Source organism: Podarcis filfolensis (assembly GCF_964270895.1).
Source record: "Podarcis filfolensis genome assembly, chromosome: 2".
NCBI classification, from domain to species: domain Eukaryota; kingdom Metazoa; phylum Chordata; class Lepidosauria; order Squamata; family Lacertidae; genus Podarcis; species Podarcis filfolensis.
The window spans coordinates 36,258,608-36,281,391 of NC_139605.1; the positions used below are offsets into that span (position 1 = coordinate 36,258,608).

Sequence of the window (22,784 nt, forward strand, 5' to 3'; positions counted from 1 at the left end):
AACCTGAAGCGTATGTAACCCGAGGTACCACTGTATATATAAAATTTATCAGCCCCACACGTGCAGACTGGAAAGCAGGGGAATCTGAGAGATTACCAGCCAATTAGTTTAATATATGTTGTGAGAAAATTGGTGGACAGAATCGTTAAAGATGTAACTACCAAGCATAGAAGAACAAGTGCTGCAGAAGTAGAATCCGCATGGGTTCTGCAAGGGTAAGTCCTGCCTCACAAAACTTTCCGAAAGTCGTTTGACAGTGTCAACAAGCATATAGATAGAGATGATCCTATCAACATTGTGTACTTAGACTTTCAAAAAGCTTTTGATAAAGTACCTCACCAAAGACTCTTCAGAATAAGAGAACTTGTGTTCAGATGACCGTCTGTAAACAGTCTTTTCATATTTTTTCCAAATTCATATTATATATTGCTTCCCATAGAAATGTAAATCTATTCCTACAGAATACTAAAGTTATACTGAACAGTTTTGTGTACTGTAAGCTGTATCTTATGCGGAAAGTTGAGCCCACAAATCAGCAAACAAGTAGCAGTTACTTAATGCTCATTTCAAAGAGTAGAGTGGTTTATTTGTTTGCAATCATTAAATATTTTCAGTTTGTAACCTGCAATGAGAACGTTTTGAAAGCGCTGGAAAAGCATGTTCTCTGGGCACGGGTATGTACAGTATCTGACGCCAGGTAAGTAGATTCTAGATACAAGTTAAATCAGTCACAGAGCTAGTGTAAGTTGCCACTAGAAAATCGGTTTGTGGCTATTGGTCCTACATGCACTTACTTGTGAGTAAGTCCCATTGCACTCAGAGAAACTTACTTCTGCTTATATACACACATAGGATTGTGCTAAGGTACTTCCTCTGCCATGGATGCATTATGTGGCCTTGGGAAATTCAGTGTTCCTCATCTGTACAACAGAAATAAAAATGGTTTACCAAGAAAGGTTATGGGGGAGGGCAAGAGGATCCAGCAATACTTTCCCATTGAAATCCCTGTTGGCAACCTGGTCCTATGCAGAGTTCTGCTACAAAAGCCAGTTTGTTTCAGTAGGTTTAGCTATGCCAAATTTTTCAGGGGATTGGTTTGTAAGTAATTTATAAATAAACCGCTTCCATAGGAACATAGGAAGCTGCCATACACCGAGTCAGGCCATTAGTTCATCTGGATTAGTATTGTTGACACTGCCTGGCAGCGACTCTTCAGGGTTTCAGGTAAGAAGCATATCCAGCCCTACCTGGAGATGCTGAGGACTGAACTTGGGACCTCCTGCATGCCAAAGCAGATGCCCTATCATGAAGCTGCAACCCTTCTCCTTTTCCATACTATTTGACTTAAAGAATTATATATTTATTCCTTCAGAGATCTCAACTTGCACGTAGCTTTTTTTTTTTAAAGCAATATTGCATATTATTTCTTCTTCAATTTAGAAAGCGCTGTGCAGACAATGAGTTGCTGTCCCTGTTCTTCCATTTGGAGGAACAGTTGATTAATTTCTAGAGAGAAGTTGATATTCAAGACAAGCCCACCCCCATGTCAGCTATTAATTTCAGCTGACCCCGGGGGGGGGGTTATCGCTGGTGCTTCTTTCATTGCAAGAAGATGCAGGATGTTAGCAAACACCTGCAGTCCCACTGCAGCAATATAGCAGAGCATCCTCTGGAATGGGGTGAAAAGACGCGCAGCAGCTGCTGCCTTCTCTTCCCCCCTCTCCTGTAACTTGAGAGGCTGCGGATATCTGCCAGTAGGTGGCGCCCTCGGCCCAGCCGTAGCCCCGACTATAGGCTATATATATCCTATGATAACAGTGCAGGGGCTCAGCTTTTCCAGCGACTTCTAACCAGGGGAGGGGGTAGGAGAGGGAGGAAAAAGAGAGAGAGAGAGGAAAAACACTACCCCCGTCTCACGGTGTCCCTCCTGTCGCCATATTCTCCATGCAGATCTCCAGCAGAAGGGACCCCTTCTTAGGGCAGCAAGAAACTTCAACTCCTTCCTGAACACCTATATAATATTTTAAAACAGGCTGCACAGAAGAGATCGTCTTCCAAGGCCAGCTGTCCAAGATGACTAACATATCCTATCACATCTCCAACCTTTTGGAGAAGATGACATCCACCGACAAAGATTTTAGGTAGGACCCGAGGTTTGGTAGCGTTTGGTGCATATAATATTCTGCGTGGGTGCATGTTGTAAAGTCATGTTTTGAGGTTTCGTATGTTGTTGGTTTTTTGGATTGCACACACGTGTGTGTGTGTTTGCGTGTTTGCTTGCAAACCTTTTAGAGGGAGGGGGTTGTGGAAGAGGGGGAGGTTTTTAAAAAATACCTACGCCTGAAAAAGGACACCCTTATAAAGGGGATGATGTGAACTAAGGAGGCTCACTGGCTAGTCCGTGCAATATCGCCCCTCCCCCTATACTATGGGGCCTGTAGTGTGTGCTGTATCTATAGACAGGGCTAATAAGACGGATATGAAACGTACTGCAGGCTTCCAGGGTTGAGAAGGAGAATACTGCCGTCCTAAAATTTCTCACTGGGTAGCTGATGTTATGATAACCTTTTATGTTCCTCTTCCTAGACCGAGGTAGAGATGCACTGCTGCTAGACAGCTGCAGTGGGCCATGGTGGGAGTGGGTGGGGAATCTTCCTAATCAGCTGTTACCATTTGGGAGACGATTGGTCGCCTTCAGTGCATTTTTAAAGAAAAACAAATCTGAATCTCGCAAAGCTGGGGAATAATAGCCAACTAAGCCCTGGTGTTTGGAGGAAACCAAACTGAAGTTCACTTGTAACTGGAAGAAGACGCATTCAAGTCTTGCAAGCAGCAGCTGAAAGCGGGCTGTAGGTTACGGCTGCATATTTGAAGGAATCACTATACAGTATGACTAAGTAAGAGGAGTGGGTGGGAAATCAGCCACCAAATGTGTAAAAGAGGATTTGTAGCTCTGCCCTCCAGAGTATGGTGCTAATAGAGTTGAACATTCCCCAGAGGGAAGGAAGGAATGAAATCCCTTTGATTTCCATGGAATGTATGGCCTAAATTGGTCTAAATCCAAGCACTAGGATTCTCGTTAAGGTTACCTGTACTTGAGGGATGCAAAAAATATGTTCTGTGTTCAAAATTGTGAGGAGGAATCAGGGTATCTATCATGTGCTTGATGTGCCAACGGTATTGGGCTGGTATGGTGTCTCATCACCTTCTAATACCAGTGTGATTTATACTTGACTACTGTACTCATGAATAGAATTTGATTACAGTGGTACCTCAGGTTAAGTACTTAATTCGTTCTGGAGGTCCGTTCTTAACCTGAAACTGTTCCTAACCTGAAGCACCACTTTAGTTAATGGGGCCTCCTGCTGCCGCCGCGCCGCTGGAGCCCAATTTCTGTTCTTATCCTGAAGCAAAGTTCCTAACCCAAGGTACTATTTCTGGGTTAGCGGAGTCTGTAACCTGAAGCGTCTGTAACCTGAAGCGTATGTAACCCAAGGTACCACTGTATATTTGGGGGAATGATATTGAAATATGTTTACATTTCAGTGTGGTGATGGCCTGGTGAATAAACATAATTGTTTATACAGTACACTATTTTACTGTGTGTATAATATGTGTTGAAAATAAAGTATTCCTGTAAACACTAACATGGGAGGAAGCTCTATTGAATCCACTGGGGCTGACTTCTGAGACAGCATGCCTCCAATTGTACTGTGAATTTATTAAAGGCCCTGAACCAGTTTTACTCATTTTTCAGTGTCTCAATTATATACCTGAGTTGTGTATTTTGAAAGCTTACTATTTTAACCTTATTTCCGGTGGTTACTTATAACTGAGAGTTCAGCTCTTTTGAGATTCCAGTTTTAAGCAGAAATCCTTTTTAAAAAAAGTATTCAGAAGGAATAGTGTAGTTATTAAATATTTTAGATAAAACCAAGTTTTTTTTAAGTTATTATATTCTGATCTTAAATGAATATATTCTGAACAAAGCCCAACTGATTTCAGTGGAACTTGCTTCCGAGTAGGTGTGTCTAGGTGGCAGCTTTAAGGCATAAACTTGTGAGGTTCTGTGATTAGTCCATGTGTGATGAGAATGAAGATAATGACTTCTACTCTGATAGAACATCCCACTCTGAGGCATTAGGAGCAGGCCAAGGGCATCACATTGGCACAGCAGTGAGTGTTGGGTGATCTCATTAATGCCACATGTGGAGTCACTATACTCAAGTGAGGTGTGGGCCTAGGTATACCTATAAGGTTTGCAGCAACCACAAAAAACAGGTATATTGATGCTGACCTACAGCACAATCCTAACTATGTCTATTCAGAAGTAAATCCTATTGAATTCAATGGAATGTACTCCCTGGTAAGGGTATATAAAATTTCAGCCTTATATACCTAATTTTTGAAGATCCTACCTGTGTGGCTTGCAGCTAACACAGTGGATAATATCATGGCTGGTGACTAGTTTCATAATGGTGGTGGTGAGGCAGCTGCAGGACTAATGTTGGAGCAATAGGCCAAATGCATTTATGTGTCTACATACTGCATACTACTTTGGCTCTGTCTGCCCTTTCCAGGAAGTATGTGTGGGAAGAGCTCCTCTTATTTCCTCTTCTCTTTCCCCACTTCCCTGTTAATGTTTTTGCAATAGCAACAAAGGGGGAAAGAGCTAGGTAGGAGAGGTTGATTGGGGCTTTGTATATTTTCATATACAGTACATTTCAAATAACTCTAGGTTCATAATGAAGCCTTTCATTTCCATTTATTCCATCTCTTCTCCCAAAGTGGATTTAGACAGTGCTACTTTTCTAGAAAAAGAAGTGCTGGAACTGAGCTCCTGTGAACTCTGGCTGGGGAAAAAAGCCCTGGATATAGATATGGAAGAGAGTAAAAAATGCAGAGAAGGCAATAGAGAGAAGTTTAGATTGTGGCACAGATCAGCTGTGAGGAATTCACAAGTCAGGCTTGGCCTATGAATGGTGATAACGCCTTACCTGTAACACCACAGGTTTTTAGTAAACACCTTGTGGGTGCCATTGAAATGGTCAGCTCTTTGGTGTGCCTAGGTCTGCTTCCTGTACGCTACTTGTTCACTTTTATATATGGAGCGATTGCAAATAATGCCTTTCTGTGAGTTTTCACCCTATCCCCAAATATGTAGAAAATCCTGTCCCAATTCTCAAGGCTAATCCCTCACTGAAAGCTTCAAAGTCCTTCGCATCTGATTTTGCCAAATATTAACAGCTTCACCTGCCCTGTCCAAATTATGTGCTAATGATTCTCAAGCAAAGATAAATGGTACATTAAGAATGGCTGTTTAGGGCTGGAGATTATGCAGCATTGGGAGCTGCACTTTGTACATGATCCCGGAGAAATGATGTTTTGCAATAGGTAGTAGTATCTCTAGGGAAGTGCCAATATTAAACACTGAGGTGTGGACCAAGTTTTGTTTATGCGTAGCACTGCCTCTTCCAGCACCCATTGATAAAGTGCTGGCTTTGTGTCTGGCATAGCACTTTGGTATAAGCTAGCACCCGTAGCATTCTGTTAATGAAGGAGAATACTTAACATTCTCTAATTGTAAACCATGCACTTGAGAATAGATGGGAAGATAAATATAACTATTTCAGCTAGTAAAGGCTCTCAGAACTTCTTCACACTTTTGTGCAACAGATGAAGTATGCCATTGTCCCATTGGTGTTTTGCTGCTGTAAATACTTAAGTCATGCACATCTTTCCAGTCATGCAGTATGCGCAGAATTAAGTGTGGTTGTGTTGGGAAGATTGAGGTTTTTTAAAATAAAAAAATGGTTTAAGCTAAGTAAATCCTTTGCTTCCATATGCCTGGTTATCTTTAGTTAAGGGGATTCTGTATATTGATTTAACTAGTAGGCAAGCTATGGATTAGTTACTGTTGGTAAAGGTTTGTTCTTCCTTGCACTCCAGCTCTATGGATTTTAATCTTCCATTCTGCTGTCAACCCTTTTAAAATGGAACTGCTTGTGCCAATCAATACAACCTATTGCTGATATGGGTGTGTGTGTCCCCCACCCCAGGTTTATGGCTACCAATGACCTGATGATGGAACTGCAGAAAGATTCCATAAAGCTGGACGAAGACAGTGAGAAAAAAGTTGTGAAAATGCTTCTAAAATTACTTGAAGACAAAAACGGGGAGGTGCAAAACCTGGCCGTCAAATGGTAAGACCCCTCTACATCAGCTACAGCAGTACTTGGGTTTTAAACATAAAACTGCTAAGTAATCCATAGGAGGCTTGGACAGGTTTTGCGTAGGCTATGTCGTCTTGTATTTTGCTTTTCACCCTGTATGAAATCTTGCTGTTTCACACAATGTAGGTTCAGTTTCTGGTTTGTGGCTTTGCCTGCTGATCCTGTCCACAGACACAACCCTTGAGGGGATTATGGATGATCCTACAGCATATGTGTGTGCATATTTGCTTGCAAAAGAAAGCTGTACTTTTTTTTGCTTGACTTGCCATCTCCCAGTGTTGCCTTGTGAAAGATGCCCCTGGTATAAGGCAAGTTCCTGTGTTTGCTCCCATGAGTACAGTATTTCCTTTATAGCTGTCATCTTCCAAGCCTTGTCTGCAGAAGATTTCTATTGGGAACAACTTCATTTCATGTGTGATACCTCTTATCTCTTTCTTCCTTGCCACCCCCTCACCCTGGCATTGCAGTTTGGGCCCTTTGGTGAGCAAAGTGAAAGAATATCAGGTGGAAACAATTGTTGATACACTATGTACAAACATGTTATCGGATAAGGAACAGCTCCGGGACATCTCCAGTATTGGGCTGAAGACGGTCATTTCTGAGTTGCCTCCTCCATCTACAGGTAAAACGCACAAAACCAAAACCCGAACTCTCCTATTTGAAGTTTTGTAAAATTCCTTTTCCAAATGCTAGAAGCTGTTAAACAGAAATGCATTCATGTCCTAAGTGGAAAGGGTTTATTTAACTTTTAAAGCTAGAAATGAAATGGTTGAAAATTACACTGGGTCTTAATGCAAATCTCACCACTCTGACTAAAAATTGGCGTAGTCGAAGGGAGATAATCTACATTTGAAGCATTGCCAGATATATTTCCTTGTTCTTTTTCAAACCCCTTAATTCCCCTCTTTTGTTGATCATTCCGGGTCGCCCAACCACTGCCACAGTGTCGTTTCTCCTGGCAGATCAAGAGGAGCAGATGACTGCAAAGGTTGCCAGGTTTCTAGCTGGGGCAATCAGAATAAGGTCTACTATTTGACTGCAGATTCAGGAACCTAAACTGTGTTTTATATAATCGACTTTTTATTTTGTTCTGTGTATATCGTAATTTTTTTTGTTGCTATGGCCGATGGCTGATGCAAATAAAGTTTCATTCATTCACCCCTTAATTCTGGTTTTCTCCCCACCCTAATAGGTTCCACTATGACAGCCAACGTATGCAAAAAAATCACAGCCCAGCTTACTGGAGCCATTGGAAAGCAAGAAGATGTCTCTGTGCAGCTTGAAGCTCTTGACATTTTGTCAGATATTTTGAGCAGGTATAAATAAAACATTTCAAACAGTTGTGTAGTAGGTTGCATCTGCAGCGGCTTTCTAGAGATGAAGAGCACAGAAACATTATGTTTTACTAAGTGTGTTATTTCCCTGGCACCAAGCAAATGACACATTAGAGAAAAATCAATTCAGGCAATATTCATAACTTGGTTTTAATGAACGTGTTCTTAAAAACTGTGTTGATAGGAAAATATGTGAATTCTGTTCCTCATTTTGTTGTAGAAAGGTGTAGAGAAGTGCCAGCAAGTTGTTTCTTCGTGGTGTTTATGTGGCCGCTATTTGGCGAGGAGTTATGCTGACACGAGTCTCCTGTGTCTCTTGCCCATGGCTGCAGGTTAGGGGGGACTCTGTATTCCTTCCACTCCTCAATCCTGAACTGCCTCCTTCCTCAGCTGACAAGTCCCAGGTTGGCCGTGCGCAAAAGGGCCATCATTGCCCTTGGCCACTTGGTTTTGACTTGCAATGGGAACATCTTTGCAGAGCTTATGGAGCACCTCTTAGCAGAGCTGAAGAGAAACAACTCCACATCTACCACCAGAACATACATCCAGTGTATTGCTGGAATCAGCAGGCAGGCTGGGCACCGCATAGGTAAGTCTTGTTTTGCGAAGGCTTTGCCACTTGTGACTGCTGTTACCCAAGTGGATTTCTATGCCTCTATTTCCCCCTTAGCTCTTGGTTTCATTCTTCTAGTGAGGTGGGATTTTTACCTGAACCTATTTTGAACTCCTGAATGAATATCTTGGGGATCTAGTTGTACTACCATAACATCTTTTCCTGCTGTAGCAACTTTGAGTATGTTACGGCGTAAGCAGGAGCCAAAGGCTGTTTTTATTGCTTGGGTAAGCTAAGAGCCTTTTATACTAGGATCAATGGGGCTGGAAGAAGCCCAGGTGTATGAGAGCCCAGCTTTCTGGCCTAAGATTCTAACAGGCCACTAGCAAAGAATAGGAGTGAAGAAAGTATCAAAGATATATACAGAACAGATCAATTCACATGGCTCCAGCAAATGAGCTGGTAAAATGCTCCATATGGATAATTGTAAGCAATAAAAAAAACTTCAGCGGGTGATTTAAACTGAGGATGAAAGAGATATTCTCATTGCAGCTGCTACAATTTTCTTGGATTTATGTGGTCCCAGATCTATTGATTTCTAACATGCAAACTGGCATTGGACTGCTGTCACTGGATAAGGGCTCCCGTTCACGTTGTAGAGATAGTTATGCATTATGATATGTCTGAAAAACTGATGATATTTCAGATTTTACTTCCAGCACTATCAGGAGCCTCCTGACTACTCACTAGGCCTGGGAAAATTTATGTTTAATGGTTCACACCTTCGCTGTCTTCTAGGAGACTATCTGGAAAAGATGATCCCCTTAATCGTTCAGTACTGCAACGTTGAGGATGATGAACTGAGGGAATATTGCTTCCAGGCCTTTGAGTCTTTTGTGAGAAGGTTTGTGTATGTTTATCATGGTCTGGTTTTCCGTGACATGCAAAGTTCAGCATGCAGTGTTGCTTTGTGTATTTTTTTTTGGGGGGGGGTTGTGAAGGGTCTGCTTTTCAATAAGCTGCTATCCAGAAATCTGTGCTGTCTGAGCTGATTTTATTCTGGTTAAGGGAAATGTGTCTCAGGAGCCCTCCAGTGATGTTTTCTAGATGGTTGGCCGGCCCCCTTGCATGCCTATGTAATGACTTCCTTATGTGACATAACCACACCTGCTGGAAAGGAACTTACCACTGAATGGAGATCTATCAAGTGGGACACATCTGGTGGATCTGGAAATTTTGCAGTGAAGAGTCGCAGTTCTAAAATAATTGAAACTTGAGTCATGTTTCTGCAGTTGAAATCCCCAATAGTTTGTTTTCAGGGAAGATTATAACTTCCTTTTCCTCATTGTTCTAAAGGTTAAATAAAATGAAGAAAAGGGCTTATGTCATTTAAAAAAGGCAGGAATAGAGTGAGATTGAATCGGGCATTATGAAAAGAGATCTTGTGCTTTGTATAACTGTTAAGGGAAATTTTGACACACTGAACCTCTCCTGTGATCCTGCCTAGAGTGGTCCAGTTGTGGAATTGTATCTGGTCCAGATAATGATTTTATGCAAATATCAGTTTCCAGATTGATTTCAGTAGAACCCCAGTTGCATACATATTCCTTTGTGCATGTGAATCTGGCCTTTTTGTTGAAATGAATAGGCAGCGCTTGAGAGGGTCATGTGTGCATTTGAGACTCATAGTTGCAATCAATCACAATTAATTAAGAAGTATGGTGAAGTTTTTGAAACTGATGTAAGGTGTTTCAAGTCTTGGGGGTGCCAGAGACTGTTATTAATTGGTTGTATGGAGAATACTATTTATTGAATTAGGTATTTTGTTCCATTTTCATTTGAGCTTTTCTTGCTGTTTTCAAAGGTGTCCAAAAGAAATTGGCCCTCACCTTCCTAGTGTGACAGCATTGTGCCTCAAATATATCACTTATGACCCAAACTATAACTATGACAACGAGGAGGAGGATGAAGAAGAAATGATGGAAACTGAAAATGGGGAGGATGAGGAACAAGGTACGGCATGCTTTGGAATCTGATGGTGATATATTCAGAGAAGCCTGGGCTGCACCATCAGTATCCTGAACAGTCCTTTCAAACCTCTGTCTCTTTCCTGAGCCATCCAGCCCAGAGGCTGGCATGGAGAGACTCATCTTTCCATGGTCAGCAGAACATGAAAACAACGTGTTCATCGCTTTAGAAGTAACTGTAAATTAACTCTCCAAAAACATGCCCAAGTTGAATTTTGGAGCATCTGCAAGATGGGTTTAAATGGATCAACTGAACTGAATTATTTTCATTTTTAAGCAGAAGAGGCAGCAAGGCCTGGCTTAGCTATAATCAACGGCCACTTGGTTTCTGTTTCTCAGAAAAGTCCTCCAGTGCCTACTTTTCCCTGCAGTTGTTTGAATGAGAGGGAGAGATAGCACGCTTCTTTCCATTGTGTTGACTGAGACTGGCTATTTCTCAACTCTCTGTTCCTCCATAGCAGGATCCACTGAGGGGCCAGTCTATCCAGCAGCTAGCAGAAGGAAAGAGAGTGATTCCCCTTCTCTTGTTCTTGCTGGGACATGCAACCAACTTGACCTTTTTCCTTTTACATGTCTTTTCTGTACTGACGTTTGTCCCTCTGTCCCTTTTCCTTGTAATTCTAACTGGACGGAAAACTATATCAAAATCCTATTGTACTGCAGTGTTATGGGAAGATTTGAAGTGATGGTTTATTGTCCCATTGTCCGTCTTGGGTTTCTTCGTTTGAAAAAGAGAAATGGGATGTAGGACCCGTTACACCCTAAAGTAGTCAAGACCTACTTTTCCACTTTCCTAATGCTTGGTTTTCCACTTTTCCTCCTTAGAAAGTGATGATGAGTACAGTGACGATGATGACATTAGCTGGAAAGTTCGCAGATCTGCAGCGAAGTGCCTTGAGGCTATTGTCAGCACCAGGCATGACCTCCTGCAGGATTTCTACAAAACACTCTCACCGGCTTTAATAAGCAGGTTCAAGGAAAGGGAGGAGAATGTTAAAGCAGACATCTTCTGTGCTTATATATCTTTGTTGAAGCAAACGCTGCCCATTCAGAGTTGGTTGCATGCTTCAGATGAGGCAAGCAAGGAGGATATACCTCTCACCATGCTCCAGAACCAGGTGAGTGATGGAGCAGGGAGCCAGGGGCCTGAAGAGATGACCCTGCCTAGCACAGAGATGGGGAACCCGTGACCCTCCAGATTTTGCTGAACTCCTACTCCCATCTTTTCTGACCATTGACCATGCTGGCTGGGGCTGATGGGAGCTGGAAGGCCAAATATTCCTTATCCCTGGCTTAACAAGGTGGTTTCAAAACGCTGAACGTACATTAGACTCACTGGATTGGTTCAAATGGAGCTCTGTTGCCCTTAAGACAACTGATGAGGAACAGCTTGCTCTGATATGACGATCTGGTTCCATAAGTAGGTAGACAGCAGTAACAGGAAGATGCAGCCTACTATTTTGTGGAGGAGCCCTTCCTCTCTGCAGACGCCTTGGAGGAAAGGTGCACTGGTTTAGCATGGCGGGGAGGTCATGGCAGCCGTGGTCCAGGTGCAATTTTTATAGGGGGGAGTGACCAGGCACCTCCACAACAGGCACCTTCATTGGAGCTTGGCTCTGTGTGCTAAGAAGCTGTGCCTGGCCGTAGCTCTGGTCTGGGATCAGGTCTCACCTGGGAGTGGGGGGAGCAGGAGAGTTGGCGGTAAGGCTCCAGCCCACCCTCCTCGGCTGTGGCATGCCTTGAACCTGGCTGAAGCAGCTCCACTCCTGGGTCAGGTGTGACCCAGGGGTGGAGAGCAGGAAGAGAGTCAGTGGCAGTTTCGCCGCCCCTCCTCTCCTGAACTGTGGTACATGGGCTCTGCCCCCCACCTACCTCTGCCCTGCAGAGGCTCTACCATATGCTCTGCCACTTGAAAGGTAATCCACAGCTTGATTAATAGTGTGCCATTCACGTAATTGGGTCTTCTGTCAGCTTATGAAAATGTGGTGTGCTGTGAAAATGAAATAAGAAAATAACTCATCAACACCCACTGCATTGTTTTCAAAACAATATGATTTCTCTAGCAGCTGTAGCAAAGCAGCTACTATTCTGAAGTGAGCAAAATGTTAGCTGCCATTTAAAAGTTGTGTTTCACTTTCTGAATCCATATCTCAGCTTGATAGCAATGCGGTCTGTGGCTATTGAGTGCCTGCAGAGATAGGGCATGCACTGATTTGAAATGTACTTGATTTGAATGATCCTACTTTGTGGATCTTGGGGGAACATTCTGGTGGATCTGAAGTTTTAAAAATGGCCCCTGTCCAAAGGTTTGGACACACAGTACACTTGTTGTTGTTGTTTAAAAAACATACCTTTGGAAGAATAGTTCATGTGAAAAACTTTTTATCTGAAAAGAATTGGATCCACTATGTTTTTGCTTCCTGCCCCCCTCTGAGAAACTCACCCATGTCCACATTGATGAATATTATGAAGAAACAATCCACGACTATAACCTTTCCTGCATAACAGAAACCATTTGCAAATTGGCTCCCCTTCCCATTCCATACTAAATGATTAATGCCCAGTCTTAGACTTGGATCACTTGCTTCTTTAGCTTCGTGTTGGGTTACTAATGAGTTTCTTTCTAACCTTACAGGTTCCAAACATCGTCAAGGCCTTGCACAAGCAGCTCAAAGAGAAGAGTGTCAAGTCAAGACAGGGGTGCTTCACTCTCCTGACAGAACTGGCCAATGTTCTTCCTGGTTGCCTTGCAGATCACATACCTGCACTAGTACCTGGTAAAACTTGTCAAGAGGGAGGGGACGTAGCAGGGCAAAAGGTTTTCAGTATAGAATATTTTTCATTTTCAAATGTGATGCACCTAAACCATATGACAGTGGCTTATTTTACATACATAGCTAACCTTCTGCTCCTTCAGAACAAGTCAGTGGATATTTTAGCATTGGCTTTCCAGAAGCCAAGAGCTGGTACTATCTAGTCCTTTAAAAATCCATTTGAACTTCATGGGTTGGGGGTAGATTGCTTTTCTTATCTAAAATTCTCATAACAAAGTTGGAGACACACATCACTTCAAGTCTGAGTGTTTGCTCAGAGCTGTCACTGGCATAGACATGGCAGGTGACCAATTCTGAGGTGAGCTTGTTCCAGCACACCTTTGCTTTAGATAGGAGTGTGGTGAGAGAGCAGAGTTACCTGCCCTCCGAGGAGCTATATAGTAGGGGAATGACTTCTGTAAGCTATTATAAGGCACCCAAAGGGATTTGTACATGAGACAAATTGTGCGGAAGGTGCAAATTATTAAAGAATGCAAATTTATCTGTGACTAAATCCCCACCCTGCCAATTCTCTTTTGTATGAGTTTAATTCTGTCTGAAGCTAACTTTGTATTCTAAAAATAGAACCAAGCTGACTAATACTTTCTCCAAACAGGCATTGTCTTCTCCCTGACTGATAAATCCAGCTCCTCCAACATGAAGATTGATACGCTGTCTTTCCTTCACGTCGTCCTTTGCAACCACTCCCGGGATGTGTTCCACCCACATGTTAAGGCCCTGTTGCCCCCCGTTGTGATTTGCATAGGGGATCCCTTTTACAAGATAACTTCGGAAGCTCTGCTGGTTACGCAGCAGCTGGTGAAAATCATCCGGCCCCTGGATGTGCCTTGTACGTTTGATGCCAAGCCCTATGTGAGAGACCTCTTCTCTGCTACTCTGAAGAGGTTGAAAGCTGCTGACATTGACCAGGAGGTGAAAGAACGGGCCATCTCTTGCATGGGGCAGATTGTTTGCAACCTTGGAGATTACCTAAGCAGTGATCTCCAGCCGACCTTGAAGATTTTCCTGGAGAGGCTGAAAAACGAAATAACCCGACTGACCACAGTCAAAGCGCTCACTTTAATTGCTAGCTCCCCACTCAGAATAGACTTGAGGCCCATTCTTGCAGAAGGATTCCCCATTTTGGCTTCCTTCTTGCGAAAGAATCAGCGTGCCTTGAAACTGAGTACCTTGACGGCTCTCGACATCTTGATCAAGAACTACAGCGACAGCCTCAAGCCGGCCATGATTGAATGTGTTCTAGTAGAGCTCCCTGATTTAATCAGTGAGAACGATATGCACGTTTCTCAGGTGGCTATCGTGTTCCTTACAACCTTAGCTAAGGTTTATCCCTCGTCCCTGTCCAAGATCAGTGGTACAGTTCTCTCGGGACTCTTTCAGCTTGTTTACTCGCCTCTGATGCAAGGCGGGGCCCTGAAAGCCATTGTGGACTTCTTCCAAGCATTGGTTGTAACTAAGACAGTCAACATGAGTTATGCAGAACTGATGAAGCAGCTGACTAGCCCTATATACACTTCGAGCCCTGGCGGGGCATCTGCAAATTTACATAAGCAGGCCTATCACTCTGTTGCAAAGTGCGTGGCAGCCCTTTCTTCCGTGTGCCCCAAAGAAGCACCTGGGGTGGTCAACCAGTTCATTCAGGATGTGAAGAATCCCAAGTCCAGCGCTGCTGTCAAAATGTTGGCCTTCCTTTCACTGGCCGAAATAGGACGCACCACGAACCTCAGCGCTCAGAAGGAGCTCAAAGCCGTGATATTGGATGCGTTTGCTTCGCCCAGCGAAGAGGTGAAATCGGCAGCTTCCTACGCTCTGGGCAACATCAGTGCGGGCAGCCTGAAAGAGTACCTTCCCTTCATGCTCAAAGAGATTGGAGGCCAGCCTAAACGGCAATACTTGCTGCTCCACTCCTTGAAGGAAGTCATCAGCTCCTCTCCGGGAGAGAGCCTGAAACCCTTCGTGGAGGACATCTGGGCCCTGCTCTTCAAACACTGCGAATGCACTGAGGAAGGGACTCGCAATGTAGTCGCCGAGTGCCTGGGGAAACTGACCGTGGTGAATCCTTCTCAGCTGCTGCCCAGGTTGAAAAAACAGCTGTCATCAGGTAACAACGAGGCCAAGCCCAACTGTAGCACTATTGAGATGCTGTTGGCACTAAGGCCCCCTGTGCCTTTCATGACACCTGTCATTGAGCCAGTGCTGTGGAAGCAAGGGCAGCCCACTTATGAAGTTGAGTGAAGCAACTGCCTCAGGTGGTAGAAGCCCCCAAGGTGGTGTCTCCATGGGCAGGCCCTAAAGCTGGAACTAGTGCCAGGGCCTCCCTCTCCAGTAGATAAAAGTGATTTTGGTTGGCGTATTTTAGTTAGAAGGATTTATAGATGGCTTAATCAAAGAGCTCTGTGCATAATAACCTTGGACATAAAAACTCTGCTAAAACTCACAAAACTTACTAAAAACTATGCATTTGCATTCATTTTTATAATATTAGTGGATGGGCTGCTAGATGCTGCAGCAAATTATAATAATTTGTTGGTTGGCTCTTCTGTATATTGATGCGTGTGTAGCTTTGGAGGAGAAAAGGCAAGAGAGATATTCCAGCTAGGAGAACAAAATGGGAACAAAAAAGGGTGGGGGAGACTATTCTGGTATATAGATGACTCTATGAAGAAAAAACTACAGTATTCGTTTTTAAGAGGAAAAAAACCCTTAGGTTTTTATTTAAAAGGGCAAACACTCGTTCTCTTCTACATTTGTACGTTCCTAATGAAACCATATTTTGTAGGGTATTAACAAAGTAGGTTTTCTTCAGATGTATTAACATTTGCCTAACAGAGGGGTGTCAAATATAATGGGCAGTTCTGGATTAACCACTAGGCCAAGTCACCTTAAAAATTATCTGTAATCCCCCCCCCCCGCAAAGTATGTTTATCAGTGTACGCTGCCTTGCTATTTTGTGATACATTATAGAAATACTTCTATACAGTGGTACCTCAGTTTATGAACAGTCCTGTTAACAAACTATTTGGTTTACGAACTTCACAAAACCAGAAGTAGTGTTCTGGTTTACGAACTTTACCTCAGTCTATGAATGGAAGCCGAACAGTGGAAAGGCACTGGTGGTGGAAAGCCTCATTAGGGAAAGCATGCCTTGGTTTAAGAACGCATTTGGTTTAAGAACAGACTTCAGGAACGGATTAAGTTTGTAAACTGAGGTACCACTGTGTATAAAATAAGCATACTGTGGAAGAGGGCTCCAATTTCATTTGGGCTTGCTATTGTGACAGAATTGTTTGAGTGCAGCTCTGTGGATGACTACCTTTATATGATAGGGGAGCAATTGGCTATATTCCCCATTTCAAGGGGCTTCATCTAGGAGGGAAACTTCTGCATTGCAGAAAATGGGTGTAGGCTCTTATTGCTGTGACTAATGCAGAGGGAGAAATTAAGGAGTCATCACAGAGGTGTGGGCTTCCAGAATGAAATTAAACAGAGATTTTCTTTTCTTTAAACCAGTGTTGATGCTTGGGAATAAAGCACTGGAAAGGTTTTTAAAATCCCATTTTAGTCAATACAGTATTACTTTGCCATGCTAAATGTTCCCAGTAAAATTCTGCTCATACTATTAAGCATTTTTGTTTGTCACTTTACCCTACCCTTCATCTGACAGTGTGCAGCTGCTGCCAGTCTGCATAAAATTTTTATTTCATTAGACCATTAGATGACCACCCTGCTTAAACTGCAGCTGTCTGCCAAGTGGCTTAAGCAGGGAGATGAATGTAAAGTTAGTTATAGTTTTAGTCCTCCAGCTGGTAACATCACTTGAGTACCAAAAAAGGTATGCCATGCACACTTAATATTCCTGTTTGCTGACTTAGCTTGGATTTCTTTCTCTCTCTCTCTGAGTGTATGTGTGTGTGTGTCTTTTGGAGTGGCGGAATCTGAATAGCGACCTTAATAAAATGTTGTTATCTGATCTCTATGCTCCTTCTTAAGACGATTCTTTCCTCTGTTTTGATTGCAGGTTCACCATATGCTCGAAGCACAGTAGTAACTGCAATCAAATTCACCATTTCAGATCATCCACAGCCCATCGATCCCCTTCTTAAAGGATGCATAGGTAAATCTTTGTTTCATACAGAAACCTCCCTGGGTGATCAGAATACCAGGCACTGTTTTGCTAAGATAAACAAATACACAGTGGCTGTGCAAGAGGTTTGCTTTAACTGCCTGCAATTCCCATTTACTAAAAAAAAAAAAAAAAAAAGAATCTAGGGGGGGAGTTCTTTAACCACAAACAGTGGAACTGCAAGGCTGAATGCATGTTTTAGAAGGCCCTTCAATATATTAGCCATTATGCTTTAAAGCAGAGAAAGGCATACTGGGATTGAGTTTACGCCTGGTTCCTCCTTGCCTCCTCCCTGGTTTAATGGGGGACTTGAAGAGCACTGATTACATTGTGGGTAGCATAAACATGGTGCCAGAGAACAACTCAAAACAACCCTGATGATAGTAGTGCCATCCTTTGGTCTGGTTATGTCATGGAAATGCTCCTTGTGCAGGAACTTGTTTGTTTCTATACATGGCTTGGTTATTTCTACAGTAATCTATCCACAGATTAAGGATGGGTGAATTTAGTAGTTTTTTGGAGCCACCTCATAGGTGAAGAATTAAGAGAGAAATTTTTAAAAATCATGGGTGGAATCAAAGGTTGTACAAGACGACTTTTGCTCATACATCAGGACCTTGGCTTTCTCTGCACAGCCCTAAAATCTGCTCTGGAGAGTCCCTTAACTCCTTCAGATCAGACTTTGGAGGGCCCACGAGAAGAGAAAAGCAAAGTCCTGTGGTCTGAGCGGAAGCCAGTTCCAGCCATGCACAGGTTTTGCTTTGGACAAACCTTCTCATCTGCAGTTCAGTTTATGTGGAGGCTGCTAATTTCAATACTGCATGATCAGGTTTATCAAAAAGAAATCGCTTGCTGCTATATATTCTGACATTTCTAATACATTTGAGTTCTGTTTCCAGTTTTAGTTTTCAGAGAATGAAGGAAAAAGGGAATGATGTTAATAACAGATGCAGCTAGTATAGTCACTGCAGACCTCCTCAACCTTGTGCCCTCTCAATGTATTTGGATTAGCTGCATGTTGGCTAGGGCTAGTTGTAGTCCAAAACATCCAGAGGGCATCAGGGTTCAGAAGTATAGAAAAGAGGGTTTAAGGTGGCTTGTTTCTACAATGCCAACACCTTGTTTTCACAGTTTCCGTAGGTGTGACTCAGTTGAATGGGGTATTGTGTCTGTCTTTTATGGAGTGAGACTGTCAATTCATAGTGATGTTCCCATGCTGATCAAAGGTGAACATGCTGGATCTTGTGAGAATATTTTCTTCCACATCTGCGACAAGGTGACCACTTGCTTGTTTCCCAGCTGGTTTTGAAGTAAAAGCTGCTTTTTGTACTATCACTATGCAGGTGACTTCTTAAAAACACTTCAGGATCCTGACCTGAATGTTCGACGTGTTGCTTTAGCTATGTTTAATTCTGCTGCTCACAACAAACCTACTCTGATCAGAGACCAGCTCAGCACAGTACTGCCCCACCTGTATAATGAAACCAAGATTAGAAGGGAACTGATACGGGAGGTATGGACCCATGTAGATAATACTATCCATTTCAGTTTCATATTGTGATTTGGCTTTTTCCTGTAGTTTGTGGATTTATCTGGTTTAACTCCATAGGTTCTGTTTGCCTAAAGTCTGCATATATTGCATAAACAGAATACATAGATTGACATTTGGTTTAGCAATTTCACTGTAAAAAAAGAGAGGAAAATGTGGTTTGGCTTCTAGTTTCATGGACCCTATAGCATTTTAATGCCCTTACGAGTAGCATGAAGTAGCATATGTTTTTCTGACAACTGAAACAGTTCAAATCCCAGCTTACACCCACATTAAAAAATGCTTTGCTGATAATGTCTTTGCTTTAATGTCAAAAGTAATTACCAACATAAATAGGCAATACTCAGGATAAGGATAAATGGGCTTTAAAATTTTGTATAGCGGGGGAGTGCAAACATTTGTGATTATTTCTGGTTGGGTGGCAAAGTCTAATAACACATGTAAACTTTAGCAGAAGTTAGATCTGTTCATTTCATTATATATAAATTTTGGCATTGCCTCTAATGATTTATAAAATTCAAGAAATTATGTTCTCCCCATGTAGTACAACTTATTTTAAGCTTTACAGTGCAATCCTGTGCACTTAAGTTCAGTTTAACACTGAAGCTTTCTTCCTGGTGTTTTTAGAATTGTAACTGCAGGGCAACTATGTGGTATAGTTCACTGTTCAGGGCAGGGACTGTGTCTATTCTGGGGAATATTTGAGGCAGCAGCGGATATAGAAGAGAGGATTTTAATGTTGTCGACGCTGATGTCATGCAGATATTGCCTACTGGAAAGCTCTTCTCTCTTTGAATGACCAGGTATAATAGCATTTCCCCTTTTTCTTTTTTTAGGTAGAAATGGGGCCATTCAAACACACAGTAGATGACGGCCTTGATGTAAGGAAAGCTGCTTTTGAGTGCATGTACACACTTTTGGAAAGCTGCCTTGACCGACTAGACATTTACGAGTACTTGAATCACGTGGAGGATGGCTTGAAAGATCATTATGACATCAGGGTAACTACCTCCTTTTCATTAGCAGCACAGCTTATTTCATCTGTTACTACTTCACTAAGGGCTGTTTGGAGGTTACTCACCTCCCACGCCATGTAGAGAACAAGGCTGTTTTCTTCCTCCCTGTGCACAAGTGAATGCCTAAACTTGGGTGTTGTTTGAACATGAGCTCTTCTATATATTCCTAAATACTGAAACCCTTTTTAGTGGTTTTGAAACTCAGGAGATCAGTGTTTGGACATCACTTCTACATAGGAAAGGGAGAGGAAGGGAGGAAGTGTTGCCGGCCTGCAACTCACTGCCATACTTGCGGAGTTTTTAGGATTAGGGAAACAGCCAAACAATGGAGTCTTGTCATTTGCTTCCCTGGAAAAATCCATCATTTTAAAATACAATGGGAACTTTGGTGCAGTGATTCATTTGAGGCTGATGATGGTTGCTTGAACCTGTTGTGTGAAAGTGATCGTAAGTTACTGGAAATTGTAGCACTGAAAATCTTCAGGGGGGAAATAGTTCATGTAGCCTTTTCCTTTTTCTCCCCCATTTTTTTTTTTTTTTTTAGATGCTGACTTTCATTATGCTGGCTCGCCTTTCAACACTCTGTCCTAATGCAGTCCTACAAAGATTAGAACGACTAGTTGAACCCCTACGAGCAACTTGCTCTACAAAGGTAATACACTAGGAAAGCTCAAGTATTTATTTCCTTGAGCAGTTTGCTTCCAGGTCTGCTCGATCCCCTGCCCTCCATTCTCAGGCTAGTCAGGATACCTACCTTTCATTGCTGTAAGCCAGGGATAGCTAACCCTTGGCCCTCCAGAGGTTGCTGGAATACAATTCCTGTATTCCCCAACCTCTGGACCTGCTGGCTGGGACTGATGGGAGTTGGGAGCCCAACATCTGGAGGGTAACCCTGTATGTAAGCCAGTTGTTTTAAACCAGTGTGCTGTGGCACCCTGGGGTGCCTTGAATGATGATCTGAGTGCCACGGGCAACACTGGCCTCTGTCCCTCTTTTCTTCCCTCCCCCAGATGCCCCATCTCATCTCTGCCTCCCAAAGGCTTGCACAGCTGTTTGTTGCAGCAGCCCTGGCTATAAACTCCGCAGGCAAATGGTGCCTCTGGGAGGCACCTTTTTGGAGTGGGGTGGGGAATTCAGAGACCAGGTGTGACAGTAGCAGCTGCCCAGAAGACCCTCAAGGAGAGCGGAGAGGCTAAGCGAACACTCCACAAGGAGGGTGTTTGAAAAAGGGTGAGGCTGCTAGCTTTGCAAGCAAGTGGTGATGTAATTGGGCTCCAGGGCCCCACAGTGGTGCTGCAGAAAGAATGCAGTTGGCCAAGGGAGTTGTGGGCTCAAAAAGGTTGAAAATCTCTGCTATACGCCTTTGTAAGATCTTTGTGTTTCATTCAGTGCTGCTGTTCCTCTCACACAAAGACTTCTGCTTGCTCAACGCAATTTCTCCAGTTACAGGATTGGTAGTCAGTTTGATTTTTATTAGCAAATTTTTGTTCTGCCTGAAGGTCATTTTTAAAATGTCTTATTTTTCTTAGGTAAAAGCTGGCTCTGTAAAACAGGAATTTGAGAAGCAAGATGAACTGAAACGCTCAGCAATGAGGGCAGTAGCTGCCTTACTGACCATCCCTGATGTAGATAAAAGCCCTGTGATGGCAGAATTTTACTCTCAGATCAGAGCAAATCCTGAAATGTCTTCACTTTTTGAAAGCATTCAAAAGGATTCTACTTCATTGTCTGCTGCAGAATTAATGGACTTGAGCTAGAACTCCCAATTTTCTCCTCCTCCTTACACTCCACTATGCTGAGGGTGGACAATCATATTCTAGAGGTGATTTTAGATGCAGATGTCATTTTAAAAATGACAACTTTCTATATAAACAGGCATGATTTTAGAAACATAAAAATGACAGTAAGGCCTGTTGATATCAATAGGGTAACACCACTTTTAAGGTCACTTATTCTTTAGCTCAAATACACAATCATGATTTTTTGCCAAAAGTTGTGCATTGACAATTATATCTCCAATCACTGATGTGGTGGCACTATCATGGAATTTTATAAAACAGTGATGATAAATGAAGTTATGCTATGCTCAAGCATTAGTCAATGGCTACAAAGATCTCATAATTGCCTCAGTTAGTGACTTTTATGTGTGCTAATTTTACACTGACTTGAGTGACTTTCATAGTAGCAGGTGAACTGAAGTGCTAAACTATGAAAGTAACCCAACTGTCTTCCATGATGGAATGCCTTATGCTTAATATTTGTCTGTTACCACATACCTCTTAAATGCAGCAGCTGGGTATTTACTATTCCCCCCGCCCCATCAGAGCTTGATACCAAAGCATTTATTTTAAAATAAAAAAAGTTAGCATGTCACTTCCAAGAACCATTGATCTCTCTGGTATGAAGTATTTAATAATGAAATGGCACCAACTGGTTATAAAAATGCTAACACCAACATACTGCTGTTTAAATCTCACAGTACAGCAGAGAAAATGTTAATTTTTTGCAACCGTGGATTAAGCTTCACTTATAGGATTTTTTCCCCATTTGAGTCAGTCTGTGAATCACTTAAGTGCTCTATTTATAAAACTGGGTGTCACCTTTTTTGTTCTACATGAAACACATCCGATGAAAATAAAGATCATAAATGCATCAGCAGTATTGATTCAGTTGCAGCTTTCTTTTTTTGCAAGTTGATTTTTGTAAGGAGAACTTTCTGGTTCAAGTTAGTTGCTACAAAAATACTGCTTGTTACTACAGCCATACCTTGGGTCAAATATGCTTCAGGTTGAGCATTTTCAGGTTGTGTTCCGCGGTGACCCGCAAGTAACGGAATGAGTTACTTCTGGGTTTCGCTGCTCACGCATGTGCGCAAAATGACGTCACACACATGCACAGAAGCGGTGACCCATACACACGCAGGTTGCGTCCTGCTCAGGATGCAAACGGGGCTCCGGGACGGATCCCGTTCACATCCAGAGGTACCACTATATGCAGATATGGAAGTTCCAAGATACCCAATATTCTACCCATCCAGCAACGACTAAGCTTGTGCTCTCTACTTGGATAAAACAGAATGTAGGGTTGTACAGGATTTGAGGTTATATTCTACATT

At 42.6% G+C, this 22,784-nt stretch overlaps 1 protein-coding gene across 2 annotated transcripts; it reads left to right on the forward strand.

Annotated features, from left to right (window-relative positions):
* Positions 1–119: 119 nt before the first annotated feature.
* Positions 120–22,338, forward strand: LOC310756429 (cullin-associated NEDD8-dissociated protein 1-like). Of its 2 annotated transcripts, XM_083600446.1 has the most exons (16): positions 120–215; positions 1,951–2,141; positions 6,060–6,203; positions 6,701–6,855; positions 7,426–7,549; positions 7,900–8,156; positions 8,919–9,024; positions 9,985–10,133; positions 10,973–11,265; positions 12,783–12,924; positions 13,577–15,082; positions 17,000–17,095; positions 18,448–18,617; positions 19,490–19,654; positions 20,214–20,321; positions 21,199–22,338. In XM_083600446.1, the coding sequence occupies exons 2-16, from the start codon at positions 2,074–2,076 to the stop codon at positions 21,424–21,426; spliced, it is 3,711 nt and encodes a 1,236-aa protein (XP_083456572.1). In that variant the 5' UTR covers positions 120–215; positions 1,951–2,073; the 3' UTR covers positions 21,427–22,338. The 2 variants fall into 2 exon arrangements, with proteins under 2 accessions (XP_083456572.1, XP_083456571.1); XM_083600445.1 differs by lacking the exon at positions 120–215 and having other exon boundaries at positions 1,751–2,141.
* Positions 22,339–22,784: the final 446 nt, after the last annotated feature.

Coding starts and splice junctions, on each gene's coding strand:
- LOC310756429 (XM_083600446.1), top strand. CDS start 2,074: ATGACTAACATATCCTATCACATCTCCAACCTTTTGGAGAAGATGACA. Junction 17,096..18,447: donor CCTTCTTAAAGGATGCATAG/GTAAATCTTTGT, acceptor ATCACTATGCAG/GTGACTTCTTAAAAACACTT. Junction 18,618..19,489: donor GAAGGGAACTGATACGGGAG/GTATGGACCCAT, acceptor TTCTTTTTTTAG/GTAGAAATGGGGCCATTCAA.